Raw genomic sequence first — 21,645 nt, 5'->3', positions numbered from 1 at the left:
TTTGTTCATCATCATTAGCATTTCATATAGCAAGAATGAATCTAAATCGTCCTATACAAATGTCCCTCCTTCTGAAGGTCTTTGAAAAAGGGAATCCTTTCAACTTCCACATAAATGTTACTTTTTAGCAAACCTCATATTTTCAAAGTATTTTTACAAAGAAATACTGGCATATACAGGGGCAGTGGCTTATCAGAATATTAAGAAGGTAGACAGCAGTTGGTTTAAGAAATTACTAAAAATAACTATCTACACAAGTGAAAATATACCTAAATGACTCCCAGCTACAGTTTACATCTCTTTACTCTTGTCTTTGTTGCCATTCATAACAATGATGAATTTCTAAGTCAATAATTACTGAACTTCTAAAAGGGCCATAACATTAACTTCTCATTAGAGTTCCTCTCCTTTTTGAACACACCTGGCCAGATCTACAGGCCTAGAGCAGCCCAGGAAGCACAGACAATTCAGATCAACAGATCTGGCAGCACTTACCAATAAACTCCTTCTACACGGGTTTCAGTTAACATGGCACATGTTAGTTAATATGACATTAAATCAAACTAAAAATATTAGTGCAGAGAATGGCAACTGCAATGAATAGAAAGCTTCCCTGTCGTATTTCTCTTATAAATAGGTTAACCTTGTTCTATCTAACAGGCAAGTTTCCAAGATGGTGAAAGGAATCAATTTCTACAACAATTCATTTCGATGTTTCAGAAATACCTAATTTAATCACCAGTCTTGCTGCCCGTCACCTCTCCAATGTATATACCATCGTAAACAAACGTAAAGGACCCAAGAAGAGATCACTATGTAGATAAATCCTGCACAGAATCTTTCTTCCTCCTCTCTTTCTTACAGAAATCCTGCTACATTCTTCAAGATCTAAATCAAAGGACATGTCTTACAAAAAACTTCCCCATACTGGCCTCTACCCAAGTAATCAATACCCCCGTTTTCACCAGAACACATTGCTTGTATTTCTAGTAACATATTTATTTCACCCTGCCTCCTAATAAATATGTTTATGCGTTTCCAACTGTAACAGCCTTTGCTTATTCTTCATTACTGATATTAAGTCCGCACTATTTCTGAATCACGGACAGCACCTAATACATCTTAATATACATAAGGCAAGAGACCACCATATCATTTCTTTGTTAACAAAAGTTTCGTTCTTCCCAAAACTTTTTTTCATTTATGACTTTAAGGAATAGGTAAAAAATAGGATCCCTCTTTCTCTGCCACCAAATCAGCCCCTACTTCCCAACTTTCTTATTTCTCCCAATGGCAAAACCACTGAGACTTGGAGTCTCCTATATGTGTTCTATCACCTACATTGCCCCATCTTGTACTAATTCCTCCATAATACCTTTTGCATTTGTTGCCACTACCAACACCCTTCTTCTTTTGCTTTGAGACTATTACAATAGGCTCCTAATAGACACATTTGCACAATCAATACTAAAATAGACCTAATAACAGCCTCAAAATATATGAAGCAAAAAAAACCCCCAAAACTGACACACATATACACCATCAAAGTAAATAGATAGTTTAACCATCCTCTATCAGTTATTGATAGAAGTAGACAAAATCAGTAGGGATACAGAAATCACCAGGGACAGAGAACATTATAAAACAATTTGACATAACTGATATTTATAAAATATTTCACATTAAATGCAGAACATAACTTGCTTTTAAGTACACATGGAAAATTCACTAGGACAGACCACATTTGGGGCCATAAAACAGGTCCTGGTAAATTTCAAAGGATCAAAATTATGGAGAGTATATTCTATGACCACAAGGGTATTAAGTTAGAAATCAGTAATAAAATATGCCAAAAACTCTCCACATAATACTTCTGAAATACCCATGGGTCAAAGAAGAAATCACAAGAGAAATATTTTCTCATTCAAACTAAATGAAAAGAAAACATGACATTGAATCATTTGTGGAATACATTTCAAGTATTTCTAAGATAGAAATTTAGAAAACTTTAATGACAATATTAAGAAAGATAGGTATTAAAATAAGGCTTCTGACTTAAGAATCCAGAGAAAAAAGCAAATGATACATAAAGTAAGTAAAAGAAGGGAAATTAAAAATAAAAGTAGAGATCAACATTAAAAAGAGAAATAGAAAAAAAATTAAATGCAAAGGCTGTTTCTTTAAAAATATTAATAAAATTAAAATCTTCAGCAAGACTTATTAAGGATAAAAGAAAATTACCAGTATCAGGAATATAATAGGAAGCATCAGTACAGATCTTAAAGAAATTAAAAGAATATAAAAGGGGATATTATGAGAAATTTTAAGCCAACAAATTTGACAACTTAGACGATATGAGCAAATACATTGAAAGGCAGACATTACTAAAACTGACTCAAGAAGAAGAAAAAATCCTGAATAGCCGTATAGCTACTAAAGAATTTGAGTTTGAAATTTAAAGCCTTACCCAAATGAAAACTACAGGCCCAGGAGGCTTCATTAATGAATTCTATCACGCATTTAAAAAGAAATAATACACACTTTATACAAATGTTTCCAAAAGTAAAAGGGAAACACAACTTATTTTAAGAGTTCATTGCTATGGTAACATGCAAATCAGATAAAGACAGTACAAGAAAAGAAGCTACAGAACAATATTCCTCATGAACACAGATGCAAAAATTCTTAATGATTAATAAATCAAATCCAGCCATATATATAAATGGGAAAATACATTTTGACAAGTAGTGTTGACCCCAGGAATATAAGGTTAGTTTAATATATACTGGAGGTCCCATCCAGTTAAGACAAAAAAAGAAAAAAGAAAAAAATACCCATCAGGAGAAGCAAAACTGTTCTTATTTGTAGGTGACATGATTTATGTACAAAGAAAACCCTAAGTGCTAAGAAATCAAAAATGATAACAAAAACAAACAGCTACTATAACTAATAAATGAGCTTAACACTGTTAAAGAATATAAGGTTAATACACACAAAAATATCAACTGTATTTCTATATACTTGAAAAGAATGTTGGAAAGTCAAGTTTTGAAATGTCATTTAATGTAACATCATAAATCCGAAAAAATTAGGAATAAATTTGAAAAAAAAAGTTCAAGACCTATCTGCTGAAAAGTATAAAATATCCATAAGTAAAGTTAAAAACCTAAAAAAATGTATAGATATACCATGTTCATGGATTGGAATACTCAATATCAAGATGTCCATTCTTAAATGTGTACATTTAACAGCCTTATTAAAACACTAGTAGATTCTTAAAAAAAAAAAAAAAAACTGACAAGCTGATTCTAAGATGAATAAAGGAATCTAAGTGCTCTATGGATACAAAACAAGCAATAAATTTTTATTAAATTTGCATAGTAGAAATAAACAAATCATCTTGAGAAATTATAACCTTTATAAACTTATCTTCTGAGGCTTTTATGAAAAAGCTGGGCATTTAAACATAATTATTTCAGTGCACAAATATTTGGTTCTTTGCTTTTAGTTTTGTCCTCCTAAGAGTTATAGGTATTTATAATATACTATTGCATTAATCCTTATACAAGAAAATAATTTACTGGGTGATAATATTGATAATGTTTACTAAAAGAAAAACCAGGTTGCAATCTAGTGTTTGTAAACAGTCTATAACATGTATAGAGATCATACAATGTTTTATCTATAAAGTCCATAATTAGATTCTATTGTACTGTCATTAAAATATATATATATATACATACATATATATATATATATATACACACACACACATAGAGAGAGAGAGACAGAGAGAGAGAGAGAGGCATCCTCTGACTTCTACTACTAGCACAGTTTACATCTTTCAATTGCACTATAGCAGCAGTTTGCAATGGATGGTTTAGGAACCATCCAAGATCCCTTATTAACAATACTGAGATATTACTTGCCTTTTTTCACACTCAAGTTCTCATAAATGTACAGTTCAGTTTTTCCACAGGTTACATGACGTGGAATATAACAACGGAATCAGAAGCAAACATGAAAATGCAGCTGTCTTCTTTAAAGACAGCATTGAAAGAGAATTACGAAAGTGCAAAACAATGCCATCATCAATATTTTTGTATTGGAAGTAGTTAAATGTCATTCATTTTTATGTTAATAATGTAATGGGTTTATAATTATTATTTTAAAGGAATTAACATTTTTAAATGCTCAGTTTCAACTTTTAATATGATAGATATTAATGCATATAACACACAGTGATTAAAGCTCTTTGAGTTCTCAAAAATGTTATGAATGTAAAGTGGTCCTGATACCAAAAAAATCTGAGAATCACTGCATATAGCAATAAATAATTTTTAACTGGTACCTGTAGAAGGAATAATCCTGATAACTAAAACGAAAAACCAAAAAAAAATTTTAGAGGGGCTATCATATGTTAATACATTATTTTTCTCAGTGAGACATCTATTAAGCTTCTTTCTGGTTCTTTAATTAATAAAGTTCACCAATAAAGAAAAGACCTAAGGCCAACAAAACATCAGAAACACAGCGGATTTCCATACATAATGCTGTTTTTCTTCTTCCCATCATGATGTATCCCTAGTTGAACCAAAAACGAAAGCTATTTTCCAAAGTTCTTGTCTAACTTTTAAAGTATTGCCTACATATTAAACATATTAAACCCTGCCCCCTGCTCTCCCAAACTCTTCTTCCCCTACTTTATTGTTTGCACCATTGTGCTTATAACTTTCTAATATATTAAACAATTTACCTATGCATTACATTTATTTGCTGTCATTTCGCTCTCTACAATGTAAGCTAAATAAGAGGATTTTTTTTTTGCTTCATTCATGATGTATCCTCAGTACTTTTAATAGTGCCCAAGACAAAACAGGCACAGAGTAAATATTTATTGAATAAATTAATGAATATTGTACCGAAGTAAAATATAAACTTCAGCATTTTATCAGGGAAGAACAAACGTCTGACCAAATTAATACTTGCAAATGGCAACAGACCCAGTGCTGTGTACACAGGAGAGATGCACAAGCTGAAGGAAAAGCTCTCAGGGAGAACAGCTTTCTCTTCTGCACCCAGAAATGAAGACAGATACAGAGATGAGAGACAGAAAATGAGAGGGATTTGGAAATAATCCAAAGTAGAGACAAGAGAAATGGGTTTTTCTTTCAAATCCTAGGATTCCACAAATACAAAGAAAAGTAAGAGTACGAATGGCTAACACACCTCTTTTCTCCTGGTGTATTTCTTCCAGAAGCTGCTCTTGTCTTTCTATCTGTTCAAAGAGACACTGGAGCTCAGATTCCTTGTTTTCCGTCATGTTCCTCAGCTGTTGTCTGCACAGCATCAGCTGGTGCCGCAGATTTTTTTCTCGGTTTTCTCTCTCTTTCAGTTCCTCACAGAGCCATTGAAGTTTAGTCTAAAAAAATGACATTTATATTTCTCATTTTTTAAAAATCTAGAAAACAGTAACATTTCAAAACATGAGGGAAAAGTCATGCTAATCTGAACAAATATAAACAATAAAAAATTTAAGCAAAATAAACAAGTACCGTTTTAATTTGATAATGATTTATATTAGTTAAAAGTTGGTATAGAAATTAAGCCATGATTTTCTTGGATGTTTATAAAATATTTGATATTCTCTACCATCTTTGGAAAGGCAATACTATGGAAAAGTTTGGCCTACTGAACTTGCAATCATAATACAATTTGCTCCCTAATGTGATATATAAAGCTGTCTAGTACATTTTTAAGCATTTTTAAAGTAAAAAGTACCCCAGAATAGAACACTACAGACTTGTCACAAAAGACAGTTTGAATTCAGATTCGTTCCTTCAAAAAAAGACATCAAAAAGAATGAAATCTTGCCATTTGCAACGACGTGGATGGAACTAAAAGGTATTATGCTAAGCAAAATAAGTCAGTCAGAGAAAGAGAAATACCATATGATTTCACTCATATGCGGAATTTAAGAAACAAAACAGATGAACATAAGGGAAGGGAAGGGAAAATAAAATAAGATGAAAATAGAGACGGAGGCAAACCTTAAGAGATGGGGAATTCCAGGAAACAAACAGGGTTGCTGGAGGGGAGGTGAGTGGGGGGGTGGGGGGTTACCTGGGAGATGTTAATTACATGGAATTTAAATGAAGAATTTTTAAATTAAAAAAATAATAATAAAATAAATTTTTTTAAAAAGATAAAATTCCTAGGTTTGGTTCCTAAAAATGCATATCCCCAAGGGTCCAGCTAATCATGTAGCGATATTATATATAGTATGAGTGAGATAAAGTCAGTTTTTGTCCACATTTAAAAGACTAGGAAATTTAATTGAAGCAACTCCCTTATTCATAGACTCTAACCTTACCATCTTTATTATTTAGATATTTAAATCAGGGATGAGGAAAAACAAATCTTCCACCTTCACTAAAACAGGATTTCAGACAGCTCTTAGGGCCTTTCCAAGTGAGGCTACCCTTCAAATTCTAGTTGATTTTAAATAATCTAAAACCGTCTTTATTTCCATAAGAAGCAAAATAAAGGAAGCAGTGGACCAAACAGGAAAACTAGATTAAGCTAAGGGATAATTTCCCTGAATAGCATTCATCAGTAAGCAGGAAAGTTCTAGGCCTCCAGAAATCTAGGAGGTTCTCAGGATATGCCACAGTATATTAAAACTGGCTGTGACAGTTCAGCCTATGATAAAATGGGACTGGGATATGGCCCCTAAACTGGGGGCTCCCCACATATATAAGTTTTCAAACACCTCCAGAACTGACCTCTGGTCAGAAGGTCTGTCTAGCAGACAGTATCTCTAGGACATAGAACAAATATCATCACTAGTCAAATTGTGGAAAAATTATGTACTAATATTGTAAGGTAAACAATGCATAGTATGTGAATGTGTTAAGTGAAGGGAAATCATGCTTGTAAAGGCAAAACCTAGATCACATTTATTATAAATGCTCATGAAAAACAAAGTGGGGACTGCACAGAAGTTCCATTTCCAGAATGAGGGCAGGAGGAGTTCTGCAAAGCTGCTCTTAAATGAAAATGTTAGGTAGAAGCAAGGAACACACCGTGTGTGACAAAAGCTCCACTCCACATTCCAGAAGGGTATTGCCAAGAAGACAGGGCTCCCTATCCCCAGTTCACAGTCAAGTTATATGGTATTGTGGCATAGTAAGAAAGACACTTGGTCTTTGTCCCTAATTCTTGGCACAGAGCTCCTAAAGTCCTTGGAACCTCCACAGTAAGAATGTCCTTTGTTATTCATAATAAGCTCTTGGATTAGAGTTCAAGCTACTGTGGTGGTTTAGGGTGGGGTCACTGAATAGCCTCAGGATGGGACTGGTGATGAGAGATTTGGAACTTTCAGCCCTACCCTTCAACCTCTAGGAAGTGGGGATACAGGGGGCCACTGGAGATTAAGTTCTATAAAAATTCTTGAAAATGAGACTTGATTAGCTTCCATGTCAGTGAACACATCACTGGAGTGCCGGGAGTGTGAAATACCCCCAAACTCTATGCAGACTCTTTGGGACCTTACCCTATATAACCTCTTCATCCGGCTGCTTATATTTCTATTCTTCATAAATAAACTGGTACTTGTAAGTAAAGTATTTCCCTTAGATCTAGGAGTCATTACAGCAAATTACTAAACCTGAGGAAAGAGCAATGGGAACCCCTCCCTAATTTGTAACCAGGTCAGATGGAAGTGTAGGTAACCTAGGGACCCATTACTTATGATTAGCATCTGAATTGGAGTCTGAGTCCTTAACCTGTGGTATCTGCTAACTCTGGGTAGTTCATGTCAGAACTGAATAAAATTGTAGGACACCCAGTTGGCATCTGCAGAGAACTGGAGAAATTACCTCATGTGGAAAACTCACACAGTTGGAGTAAGAAATGCTGTGAGTAGAAACAGAACATAATAGTAGGTATTATGGACTAGAAGAGCAGACCACTCGAATTATTCATTTTCACTGATCTGATTTGTGTAGGCTACAGTCCTGGCAAGTGTTGTGGAGATACTATGGATTCCCCCTGCCCCCAAACCCTTGCTGACAGGGTGGCCACTCTACCTCAGACACAGCAGCCTGAGAATACTGGGATCCAAAATGCCATTTCCACAGATATCTTATAAGAATTAGGGACAAAAGCCACGTGATCATATCAAAAGGTTCAGGAAGAGTGTATGATGAAATTCAACACCTATTCACAATAAAGTCATTCAACAAACTAGGAATAGAAGGGAACTTTCTCAACCTGATAAAACATATCCATGAACAACTCATAACTATTATCATACTTAATGGTTAAAGACTGAATGCTTTCTCCCTAAGCTCATAAACAAGAAAAGAATGTCTGCTCTCACTACTTCTAACATTGTATTAAGAGGTCATGGCAGGGCAATTATATAGGAAAATATCAATATACATAAATTATTTGTATTTCTATACACTTGAATCACTTGAATGATCAACCCAAAAATAAAGTTAAAAAGATAATCATGTTCATAATAACATCAAAAGAACGCTTCATAACATACTTTTTAAAAGAAGTGTAAAACTTATACTCTGAAAACTGCGAAACGCTATTGAAAAAATTTAAAGAAGACTTAAATAAATGAGAAGACACTCCATATGTACATACATCACAAGACTTAATACCTTTAAGATAGAAACAGTCCCCAAACTGATCTACGGATTCAATGAAACTGCTATCAAAATCACCACTGGCATTTTGGAGAAATTGACAGGGTGATCTTAAATTTCATATGGATATTCGAGGGATCCAGAATAGGCAAAAACAGGTGTTGAAAAAGAAGAACAAAGCTGGAGGAGTCTTAACACTTAACTGATTTCGAAGCTGACTAGAAAGCTGTAATAATCAAGGCAGTGTGATACTGGCATTAGAATAGACATAGATCAATGAAATTAAATTGAGAGTCCAGAAATAAACCCATATATACATGGTCAATTGATTTTCAACAAGGCTTCCAAAACAATTTGATGAGGAAAGATTGCTCTTTTCAACCAACAGTTCTGGGACAACTGAATATCCACATACAAAAGAATGGAATTGGACCCATACTTCATACCATACACAAAAATAACTCAAAATGGATCAAAGACCTAAATTAAGAACTAAAAATAGCAGATTCCTAAAAGAAAGCACAGGGATAAGTCTTTGTAAACTTGGTTTGGCAATGATTTCTTAGATATGACAACAAAAGCACAAGCAACCAAAGAAAAAAAGCTGATAAATTGGACTTTACCAAAATTAAAAACATGTGCTTCAAATATCACATCAACACAGTGAAAAGACAACCCAATGAACAGGAGAAAATATCTGTAGATCATATATCTGAGAAAGAACTATTTAAGATACATAAAGAACTCAGTAATTAAAAAGACAAATAATGAAATGAGCAAGAGACATTTCTTCAAGGATACACAAATAGCCAATAATCACATAAAACGATGTTCAATATCATTAACCATCACAGAAATGCAAATCAAAACCACAATGAGATTCCATTTCACACCCAGCAGGATAGCTAGAATCAAAAAGACAACGGTAACAACTGCTGGTGTGTGTGTGGAGGAATTAGAATTCTTATTTAATGGTGGTAGGAGTGTACCATCATGGTGCAGCCACTTTGGAAAACAATCTGGCCATTCTTCAAAAGGTTAAATGCAGTTACCATATAACCCAGCAATTCTACTCTTAAGTATATATTTAAGAGAAATGAAAATATGTTCATGAAAAAACTTCAACTCAAATGTTCATAGCAGCATTATTCATGAGATCCAAGAAATGGAAATAACCCAAAGGAACATCAACTGATAAATGGATGAATGAAAAGTGGTGAATCCATACAATGGACTACTATTTAGCAAGGAAGTACTAATACATGCTACAATACAGATGAACCTTGAAAACATTCTGCTGAATGAAAGAAGTCATTCATAAAGGACCACATATTATATGATTCAATTTGTAGGAAATGTCTAGAACTGGCAAATCTATAGAGATAGAAAGCAAATTACTTGTTAACCAGGGCTGGGGGGGTGGGGAATGAGTAGAATGGACAGATTTAGGAGGTGATGGCTAAAGGGTCCATGTTTTCTTTTTGGGGTGATAAAATGTTCTAAAATTCATTGTGGTTATGGCTTCACACTTCTGTGAATATACTAAAAACTAATGAATGGTACACTCTAAATAGGTAAATTGTATGGTATGTGAATTATATCTCAATTCAGCTGTTATTTAACAAAAAAAGAAAAAACAAACAAGAGATGAAATAAGAGGGGACAGGAAAACAAAGCTAAAATTAAACCTCCTTGCAGAGATGAGACCTGGCTTTAGTACCTGCTACATAATTTATAGGCTCCTGTCTTATCTGAATGTCACTGGGTAAATACAGGAAGTCTCCAACTTAAATTATGATTGCAAAAATTTAATGAGGACTGCTTCATTTCCCAATATCCACTCTGAAATACCCATGCAAATACAAAAAGATAAAAAGCTTCCTTAGGACAGGAAACCAGGAAACACAGTCAACTCTTTGCCAGATAAAAGGAGCACATTCTACTACAACTTTTCTCTAAATAAGGTACTGAGGCAGAATATAGGGTCGACGGTGAGGGTGAGCGATATACCACCATCTCCATCTAATACAGTATGAGGGAGACACAAGAAAGTGAATTGGACTGTTCTTTAGAAAGCTTGCTCTTTATATAGAGTGAAGCCCATACTGGAGACTAGATAGAATTCAAGAGACTGTTACCAATATTCGAAACAAGAGAAAATGGTAAGGAATGGACCCGTGTGTGTGTGTGTGTGTGTGTGTGTGTGTGTGTATTTGAGATTTAAATGTTAGGGATAAAGGAGAGAAAGGAATCAGTATTGATGTTCAAGTTTCTAGCTTAAGAAACTGTGAAAGAGGAAACCTAGAAGCAAAGATTTAGGAGTTAAAACAGTTAAAAAGTTAACGGAAGATTGGAATAAACTGAGGTTGTTAGGATTAAGACAGAAGTGTGAATGACTGGATGGCTATATGGATCTAAAGCTCGAGAGATACGGACGAGAGATACAGACTGAAGAATCAACAGCATGGAGGACATTCAAGGCATAGGAACAAATAAAACAGCCCACGGAGTATCTATGGAGGAAGGAGGGGAGAGTTTCAAAGAGATGAACAGAAGAGAAGCCTAAAAATAAAGCTGAGAAGAAGAAATTGGAAAGGCATGAGGAAAATCTAAGAGTCTGGGGTGACAGAACCCCAAAGGAAGAAAATAAAAATACTACAAGAAGATGGATATGCTTAGTGTCAAAGACTGCCCAACAGGAAGGGGCTGGTAAAGTGGGCAATTAAAAAAATATACATCTATGTCAAAAACAACTGTAGCTCAGCCCACCAAACCAAAACAGGACTGAAAATATGAACACCGAACTCTTCATGATGATTACGCCTGCTAGGGAGAGAGGTACAACCAGGGAAATGAGGGTAGATACTCAATGCTCCACACCTATATTGTTAAAATCTTGAAAATGAGAATATGTTCAATGTACTCTGTAATAAAAATTATTCTAGACAACTTAATCAAAATTTTAGATACAAGTCAGTAGGAAAATGATTCTAAAACATTACTACGTAAGTCATGCATTAATTGATAGTAACTAGGAAAAATAAGGGAAGGTCTATGCTGTTGCTGCCGGCTTCTGTGTTAAAACAACAATCTGAATCTACAGATCGTACCTTCTGTTCACCTCATCAAAACTTACCAGTTACTCAAGAAAAATAAATAAACCAAAAAGCCCTAGTAATTATATCATTAGTGGCAAGATAAAAGGGAAAGTTTAGATATATAGTTTCTCGAAAAGATTTATTTTCAACCAAATCTTTTTGCTGCTTATTTGGCACCTTAAACACGTACACATATTTATTCTTGTATATTAAAGAATTTGACGTACTAAATCCTCAAGATTGTTTCCAAGAATTTTAAATTACTCTTCAATTTAAAGCACCTTGGGAATGGATGTGTGTTCACGTTTGTAGGTGAGCACACACACTACAACTAATACAGCACTCTGCACATAGTGAGGACAGGACACATGCAACTAAATGAAAAATTAGATGCTGTTAATTTCTTGTAAAGAGGTAATAACCCATTTAGGACCTGAATACTACTGATCTGGATTATAAAAATACAATCATGAAGAAGGGCTGGAAGGAAGCCCCTTCTACGATCATGTCCATGGTTCTTCTCAGCTCCAAAAGTTTCCTATCGCATAAGAATGAAACCCTAATGTCATCAGATCTTCTGATATCTCAAAAGGAGAACAAATTCCATGCTGGAATTATGCAATTGAATTTTTTTTTAAATGTTCACTACCAATTTTATTTTTTAAAATCAATGTGGTCCAAACAAATTGAGTCCTTGGGGATCACCAGTTTCAATCACCCAGTTTAATCTGTTCTTGCCCAGTGATTTAAGTGCAAATTTAGAAAATAACTGCACATTTCCCTTTTGTCAAAGATTTCCTACTTACTCCATCCCAATCCTTGACCTGTGCTCAATACCATTGCTATTGGTTGATAATGGAGAAACAACAAATCCGTTTTGTCATAAAAGTAGTCCTACTGGTTCTGACAAAAGCAAAAGGATAACACACACACACACACACACACACACACACACACACACACACACTGAAACAAAGCATTAATCAGGTTTGGTAATGTGTTATGGACTAATCGTGTCCCTCTCAGGTTTGTATGTTGAAGTCTTAATCCTCAGTGTGACTGTATTTGTAGTGCCTTTAGGGAGGCAGGCAATAAAAGTTAAAGGAGGTTACTACCACAGAGGGGCCCGAATCCTACAGAACTGGTATCCTTAGAAGAAGAGACACTGTCTCCTGACACTCCCAATTCTTCCAGTAATACTCTCAATCCCCCAAATGCTCCTCCCCCCAACATGAAAAGTGGCCATCTACAAGCCGGGAAGAGGCCTCACCAAAAACTGACCCTGGAACCTTGATCTTGGACATCTGGGCTCCGAAACTGTGAGAAAATATCTATTTTGTCTGTTGTTTAAGCCACTTCGTTTGTGATATTTTATTATGGCGGCCCGAGCAGACTAATAGAACATGACCTATGGCTTCAGTTTATTCCTATAAAGCCTTTATTCCATCACCATACAAAATTTAAAAATAGGTTATAGTTAGATGCTTATTATGAATTGAATATGTAAGAATATATCATTAATCCTACAAAACAAAATATCAACTTATGGAAATTTAATCAACCAATAGTCAATTATGAGAATCAGTGTTTGTTAGAGAAACACCCAACATCTTTCATTAAGTGTGTTAGAGAAACAGCTTGGAACACAGTATAGGAATAACTTTACCAATTTCAAATAATTAGCTGACAAGGCTATTAATCACAGTGCAAACACCATTCTATTAACCACTCACAAGAGCATCTTAAAGATTCCATAATAGGCTCATTTATTTCACTACATTAAGTATTGTTAAATTAACTAAAATAGAGAAAGAATTTCTTTTTTTTAAATTTTTTTAAAGATTTTATTTATTTATTCGACAGGATAGAGACAGCCAGCGAGAGAGGGAACACAAGCAGGGGGAGTGGGAGAGGAAGAAGCAGGCTCATAGCGGAGGAGCCTGATGTGGGGCTCGATCCCATAACGCCAGGATCACGCCCTGAGCCGAAGGCAGACGCCCAACCGCTGTGCCACCCAGGCGCCCCAGAGAAAGAATTTCTAAATAAGGCAGTTTTTTACCTTCATAGTTGACAGCTTGCAATTAGGTGGGAATAAGTATCTAGTAAAACAATCAAAATGATCTTTTTAATCTGTAAGAATCCCCTAGTGAGGTTTAGTGTAATAATACACTAAAGTCACTAAGGAATGACTCAAAGCTAAAACCTAGGGAAACAGAAAATTTGAATAAAAAGATTATAGCTGATAGAGTTAGCAATTATATTAAGGCCCATAATTTTGCTGCTTTTAACTACTAGACTTCCTTTGTCAAAACTCAAGAAACAATTCTGAGAGGAAATGTTTATAGAAGAACCAAAGGTAAAGGAAGAGAATGGGAATTCTGAAGAACGTGGCAGGCCACCAAAACAAGAATTAAACTGGAAGTACAAAATTCAAACCCAAAGCAACCTCAAAATATAATTCTTTTGGTAATACTCTCCACTTTTCTACATAGTTATGAACACAATTCAAGAAGAAAGAAAAAATATCTCCAAAATAAGAGTACATATGTAAAAATACAAAATACTTTTCTTCAGTTAAACTGAATGTGTTCCATGCACACAATCTAAAGTATCTTTCCAACAAATGAATCAAGATACCTGAGTTCTGTATCTCATTTTGAGGTCTACACTGGAAGGATAAAATATTAGACGTTTATTCACATCCTTCAACAAGAATTAAATACACTGGGTGTAATACTCCTCACACAATGACTGTTGTAAAAAATCTGTACCACTAAAAAGACAATATGCATAAATGTAAGGTTTATATTCAAATGTAGATTACACGACTAATAGAAAGAAACACTGGCACAGAATTCAGAGACCCAGTTTCTAAACTCTTCTCAGTAACTAATTAGCTTTAGGTCCTCAGGTAAATCTCACAATTCCCAGAGCCTTCTTCTCGAAGTTCAACTACATGATCTCCAAAGCTACTTCAGTTACAATATTCCGAAAATGGCAAGGAAAGGCAACACCTAGAACACATTTTACCAGTAAAAGTATGACTTTTTAGGATGACACCAAATGGAGCAATAAAGGAAAATCCCCAACTAATTTAGAAGTGTATTTCTTATCTATATCATCCTTAAAGTTTACGGCTCTGATCAAATGAAACAATATTTGAGAGTTAATAAACTTACTGAAATCTAATCTGCTTGCTATTCTTTGGTGATATTCAAACTGAGGAAGTAACTTGAGTAGAAAAATGTAGTCTTCCTAATATAATTACTCTTTTTAAAAACATTTTTATTGAGCATTTAAGTAGGTATTGTGGTAAGTGCTCAAGATGCAATGAGGAACAGGTTGCACACGGTCTTCCCTCATGAAGCTTGCAGACTAAAGAAAGAGGAGGAGAATAAATGAGATAAAGGCGAAGAAGGAAGAGATCTTTACAGCCAAAGAAGCATATAAATTTACCTTTTTGCATCTTGAGGAAATAATTAGTACTGGACTCCCCAAATTAAATGTGTTCTTCTGTAAACAACAGAGCACCCAGGATCCTGCCTTGTGCTAAAGAGCAGTTTAACCCCAGCTTTTCTTTCATTTGCTATCATAAAATGATACCTGAAGATCTGGGATCAACGGTGATACTCTCTAATATTGTTGTTCCATCCTGAGAGGGACTGCCTGCTCTAGATTTGAAATTTGTCCACATTTTCTGGGAATGTTTTTGCTACTTCTCGTTTCTTTCCATGATTTGAACCTAAACTCTGATCTCTGCCTCTGACCCTGCTTCTCCTTGGGGCTTTCTGTCCAAACAGGACTTTCTAGATTCAATCCCAGTGCCAGAAACTCTTTCAATACTTCTTCTAGCTTGCCTAACTAGGACTCTGTATGACCATCTATTCAGAAACCAAACTTTGAGAGAGTATCTTCTAGTTTGTCTTGAAAATCCTAGACATCTCCTTCTCTATCACTCCGTCTGACATTAAACATCTCTTGTATATTGTCACCATAACATTACGTCAGTCTGTCCCTTCCTCTGAATCTCTACAATTTCCTTAGTTTGTGGATTTTCGCCCCAGAGATGTTGGTCTCATCCAAAGACCTCTTAACTGGTCTCCCTGCCTTTGGTCTTCCCAGCTTTAATCTACCTTTCACATCACTATCAAAGTAATGCTTCTTATATGAATATGAGTAAGTCAGTATCCTGTTCAAATCTCCTTTGTGGTTCCCCCTAAATATAGAACTGAACTTAACCTTTTAAATGGCATACAATGCTCTTCTTGGTGGACCTATCCTCTACCTCTTTCTAGAGCCTCATCCCTACCATTCTCTGCCTCACACTGTCATACTATAGTATTGCCCAATTACTTGGGGTCTCTTTGTATTTATCATGCTGTTTCTCTTCCGTACCATTCCTGCAATTGTTTACTCTTCACACATGGTCTTTCCTCTTTATCTGGCCAGCTTTAAGATTCATCTGAGGGATCAGACTCCATGACAGCTTCTGCACACCTGTAATTCAGCTCTTATAGATAATATTGAAATTATCTATATGCCAGCTTTTCTAGAGAAAAAAAATGTTCCTCGAGAGGAAGTATCATGCCAAATTCATTATTATGCCCAGAGCATGTAATATAGCATCTGGGACATAGAGCTACTCAGTAAATTCTCTGTTAAACTGAATAAATTTGCCTCTAAATGCCTTGTTGGGATTTATGATAAAAACAAATTCCTGATCTATGGGAACTGCTTGCCTGGTATTCCTTAATGACTATCTCAATCCTCTTCCTCCCTGAAATGTATCGTTCTTACAGTTTTTTGCTTATCTTATCTGTGAGCCTGACCCAACTCTTAGCTGGACTTCATATTTATATTATGCGACCAATGCCACAAAGCAACAGTGACACTATCCTCACCCAATCCTCTAGTTCTTCTGGGATTAACGCTAACAGAAGAAATTCATTTGGCAGATTTATGAAAACAATTACCAAATGCCCTGAGAGGTCCTTCTAATACTGCAAAATGTCAGCATGGACTAGCTGAATAGCAATTCTACTTTCCATATAGTTTTTGTCCTCTGATTTCAGATCTTATCTTCAATACTTATAGAGCTGTCCAGTCATAGTTCATGGGAATTACAGTATTGTAGCCCATCAATAACCTAAACCATCTTTCTAGTAAATAGATACAATTCCTCCTTAGTCAGTTGGTCAGCATGGTATTGCTTATCATGACCCTTTTACACTGTAGAGGAACACTTGTCTCATGCAGTATTAAAACTCGTCTGATCAGAAGTTCAATCCCATTAAATGATAAGGGAAAACTGCTCACTAGCTCCCAAATTAAAGAGCTATGATTAAGAGTCATCTCTGGCTCTCATAATTTAACTGAACAACAGCAGTGAAAGCTTTCTGTTCAGAAATGATAAAGACTTTAACTTAAAAGAAAATTCCAAGTACATTGTTCTTGTTGTCACAATGGAGGAGTTGGGGAAAAAGAAAAAAGAGAAATGCTTTATTAATGCACAACAAAAGTTTCTAGCCCCAAATTTCTTAGACAGCAAAACATGTATTTCTAAATTTCCTATGCAGGTGGCATAAATACGAGTTTGCATTTGGTTTTATCAAAATGGTTAGGAATGAACAGCATTGCTGTACTTAATGTAGGAGGAAAATTTTACAAGGTTGGGTAAATTTCAATGGTCAGTCATAATGCTGTTAGTTTCTTATTAAGAATTTTTTTAAAAAAGAGGTTTCTTTAATGCACAGCTAACCTTCAAGGGTGAACCCTGTCTTTCCACCACCTCCCACCTGTGCCTTACTCACCAAGCTCAGGGCATTATCTGTGTTCACTCAGATATTCTCAATTTCTTGCCATTATTATACCTATATTTAGCCAACTGGAGAACTTTTGCATATTTTTTGTATGATCAGGTTTAAATACTGCATTTTTGCAGAAACCTTCTGTAACACGCTGGAAGCATCGTACCCCCCTAATCTCCTCTCACAGAGGTTATAGTCAGTTCTTCCTCCTTTTGTGTTTCCTTGTCAATGTTTGTATATTTCTATAATAATATAACACACCTTAAGGATTTTAAAACATTTGTATACATTTCCATTTTCCTTATTAATTTCCATGGCTTGCTAACATTTATACCTCTCACGTTTATATGCAAAAAAAGTATGTAGTCAATAAATCTTGGCTGAATGAAAACTTTAGACAGTAATACACACAATGGTAAGAATATTAATCATGAGTCTAACATGCAATCCATTTTCCCATTCTTTATATGGCACTGGAAATGTCACATAGCTTTTCTAAAATCTCATTTTTCTCATATTTTTTAAATTAGGATATGGGACAAACTTAGAAGTTCTTTCTTACAATAAAATCCTAAGTTGGCCCACAATTGTTCAGGTTTCTAGTACAGTTGGTTTTCTCATAGAATTTAAATGGGATGGAAGATCTTTTGCTTTAGCGTCTTAAAGCTGAAAAAAACTAGTTTAAGGAGGAATACAAGTGCTTAAGTGTCAATACCTTAAGATGTCAATATACAGACATCTACATCTTATATGGTCATGATTTTCTATATATTTTAATTAAGGAATTTCCAAGTTGATGTGATATATGAGAATAGGTGGTGATTATCCCATAGTGCAGAAGAATCTTCTTGCTAAAATTAGCAAATTGTTCGATTTTATTTAGATTTGCTTACCTGCCCTTTAAATTTAAATCATCAAGCGAAAGAACCATGAAGCAAGAAAGTTATCTTCAGAACGTAAAGTTTACCCTTCCCATTTTGCAACTGAAGAAACAAGATATCCAGAGAAATGAAGGGATTTGCTTGAGCCACATAGAGATTTGGCAGGCTTTGAGCTTACCTCTAGGAACTAGAATATATTAAGTATCTATTTGTAAATAAAGGTTGGTTATATCTGCCCTGACCTTTTACATACTTCCCAAGACATTGCCTATTTCAAGGAAAAGGCAGAAGAATTTGTCTGACAACAGTTTTAATATTTCAACAGTTTTACCTTCCTTTATTCTCTCATTCTGTAAATTATACTCCTATATAGTTAAGCTAATTTTTAAATGTTAAACTAAAGGAACATGGAGGTTTCCTAAATGCATGACAACGGTATCTTCCCCAAAACAGTTTCATATGTTCTGTTCTATAACAAAATGTACGGCTGTCCCAATAGAACACCTTGAAGTTCATAAGTATTATGGTAACTTTAGGACTTAAAGATAAATTACCTTGCTTTCTGCTAACCAGCGATGTGGGTCATAGTTAATATCAGGACTAGATGAAAAAACCTACAAAAAAAAAAAAAAAAGGAAATAAGTCTATTAGAAGTAGAATTTTCTCTGAAATGAACTTACATAAGTGAAATTCTTCAGCATAACATCCAAAATTTTAGTTCCTAAATTTAAAGGTTTCAAAAGAAAAAAGTTCATATCAAGTACTCAACCAATTCCAAACCACCATTTATCTAATATGTCTATTTATGTACACATGTATGTATGTATGTATGCACTGACAGTAAATATTTAGCTCAAATACAGAGACATGAATCAACTCTCAAGTGTTATCATCGCTAGAATCTCTGAAGGCGGATTCCATGGAGTTCTGGCAAGCAGCCTCAATTAAACCAGTGTACTTCATTTCTGTTGGTTTCTTGGCCTCAGTCTTGTTCCACGTAATATATTTCACAGTGGGTTAGGTGTAATTACATGGAAACTTAATTCTTTGTCTCATTTATCCTTCTTTAATTTCATACTATGAGGGCCATTTTGTCTCATTAATGGTTGTATAGAACTGACAGAAACTAATCAACATGACTTTGTGCAAACATTGCTTTATATTTCACGATGGTAACAAAATCCTACAATAAATAGGTTGTCTATACCAGCTGCCTTGATTTCCTTCACATTTATAAAATCCCTTGCCATCTGGTTCTGTCTTATTACCAATAAAACAGTGCTCAAAGGCTGTCAATGACTTCATGATTGTAAACGCAAAATTTTTTCTCAGTTCCTACTTTCTTTGAAACAGGTGCTACCTGTGATATTTTTACAGGTCTCCTCTCTAGAAATTTTCTGCTTAAAAATACCTCACCCTTTTGCAAGAGATGTCTATTTCTATTCTTAAATATTTCCATACTTCCTGATGTGTGTGCACATCACTCCCCTAAGGAGTATCATTAGGTAATTCATTTGGACACATGATGAATACATAATGATGCCGGCCATATGCCATAAACAAGAGTGCTGTATTCTCATATCCAACTTTTCTCTCCTCCACTTTCCTCATATTCAAACCTCACCCAACGCTCATGCCTCCCTGACTTCAGTGAAATCCTGCCTCTAGTTCATACTGTTTTCTTCCTCTTCGAACTCTGCTATTTGTAAGCATCCATTTGTCACTGATTCTCACTGATTATATGTTATTATTGTTCTTTTCCATTCATCTGTGTCATAGTTTCAATTAAAACTTCAGTGACCTAAGATGGAGTATTCAAGATTAAAGTCTAAAATAATTTGATAGGTATAAGCAATGTTCATATTTTGTGATTTTTTTCACAAATTTATACATAGTTTAGTGTTTAAGAGAACAGCCTTGTCCACTTACAAGTGGTGTGACTTAATTTCTCTAAGCTGCAGATTATCATCTATAAAGTAGGGACACTGCTTCATAAGGCCAAATAAAATGAGGGTTAGCACAGTGCCTGGCACATAGAACAGTATTATTACTACTAACTGCATATAAAGATGTCATCATCAGGAAATAGACTTCAAGGTCTATTGTGACAAGAGCACTATAACAACAATTTGTCATGAAAAGTTAAAAGAAACAGAGGGGCCTGGGTGGCTCAGCCAGTCAGGCGTCTGCCTTTGGCTCAAGTCATGATCCTGGGATTGAGCCCCACGTCGGGCTCCCTGTTCAGCAGGGAGTCTGCTTCTCCCTCTGCCCCTTCCCTACCACTCACTCTCCCTATCTCTAAAGTAAATAAAATATTTTTTAAAAAGTTAAAAGAAAAGAGATATATAGATAAATATACAAATATATATGAATATATGACCAATAAAATGTACTACATAATAATGATAGCTAGCATGAGTTGAGTATTCACTAGTACAAGATATTTCACTCCATAATATGCACCTTAGATATTTTATTCTACTTTATCCTCAAAATAAGCCAACTTATAAATGGGACATGAATTCTTAGAGAGAAGAGAAATTGCATAACTTGTCCAATGACATACATTAGCAATTTGGAGAGATGTAATTTAAGCCTATATCTGTCTTGATCCAAAGCCTATTCTCTATATGCTCTACAAATGAGTGAATACTCAGACCAAGTGTTATGAGAAAAGCTCTTCAATTATCAAAGACTGGTCTGTGAATATGATGTAACTTTAATTCAGACACTCTCCTAATTGTTTTATAATAGTGGTGGCTTATTGTTTGTCCTTAAGTTTTCAAACTCTACATGCAGTTACTAAAGTGGCATAAGGAATAAATATGGTGGCTGGAGAAAGAAAAAGGTAATTAGAAATAATATCAATATTCCCAAAGACTTTTCTCGGCTCATTTGTTACATATCTATTACCCAATTCATACTATAGCTGTCACTCTCTACATAAAATGGCTAAAAATTTCATCAGCAATATATCAAAATCAACAAATGACAAAGAATAATTGGAATTATTCCATTTTCTAAAACATTTTATAAGGACCACCATTCTCCCTTAGATCTCTGAACTATAAAGCATAGAATCAATTTTATTTTAACAACACCTTGGGTGGTTTATTTGAGGTAAGAGCAAATGTTATATTCTTTGGTAATTATTTTTTTCCCCAAGTTTACAGGAAGGTAACAACAGAGGTTCTAA

General features: G+C 34.8%; 1 protein-coding gene across 3 annotated transcripts in view; it reads right to left on the bottom strand.

Moving 5' to 3' along the window:
- The window catches only part of CEP128 (centrosomal protein 128), a 377,231-nt gene that overhangs the window by 204,158 nt on the left and 151,428 nt on the right, over positions 1–21,645 (bottom strand). For all 3 annotated transcript variants that reach the window (XM_040641592.1, XM_040641593.1, XM_040641590.1), the window contains 2 exons: positions 19,004–19,063; positions 5,230–5,422 (listed from right to left, as the gene is read on the bottom strand). In XM_040641592.1, coding sequence (XP_040497526.1) covers positions 5,230–5,422; positions 19,004–19,063 — 253 coding nt within the window. The remainder of the gene's footprint in view (positions 1–5,229; positions 5,423–19,003; positions 19,064–21,645) is intronic.

Source organism: Ursus maritimus, unplaced genomic scaffold (genome assembly GCF_017311325.1).
Source record: "Ursus maritimus isolate PB19 unplaced genomic scaffold, ASM1731132v1 scaffold_25, whole genome shotgun sequence".
Classification (NCBI taxonomy): Eukaryota; Metazoa; Chordata; class Mammalia; order Carnivora; family Ursidae; genus Ursus; species Ursus maritimus.
The sequence above is the reverse complement of the archived record's forward strand: the minus strand, read 5'-3'. Positions and strand labels throughout refer to the sequence as shown.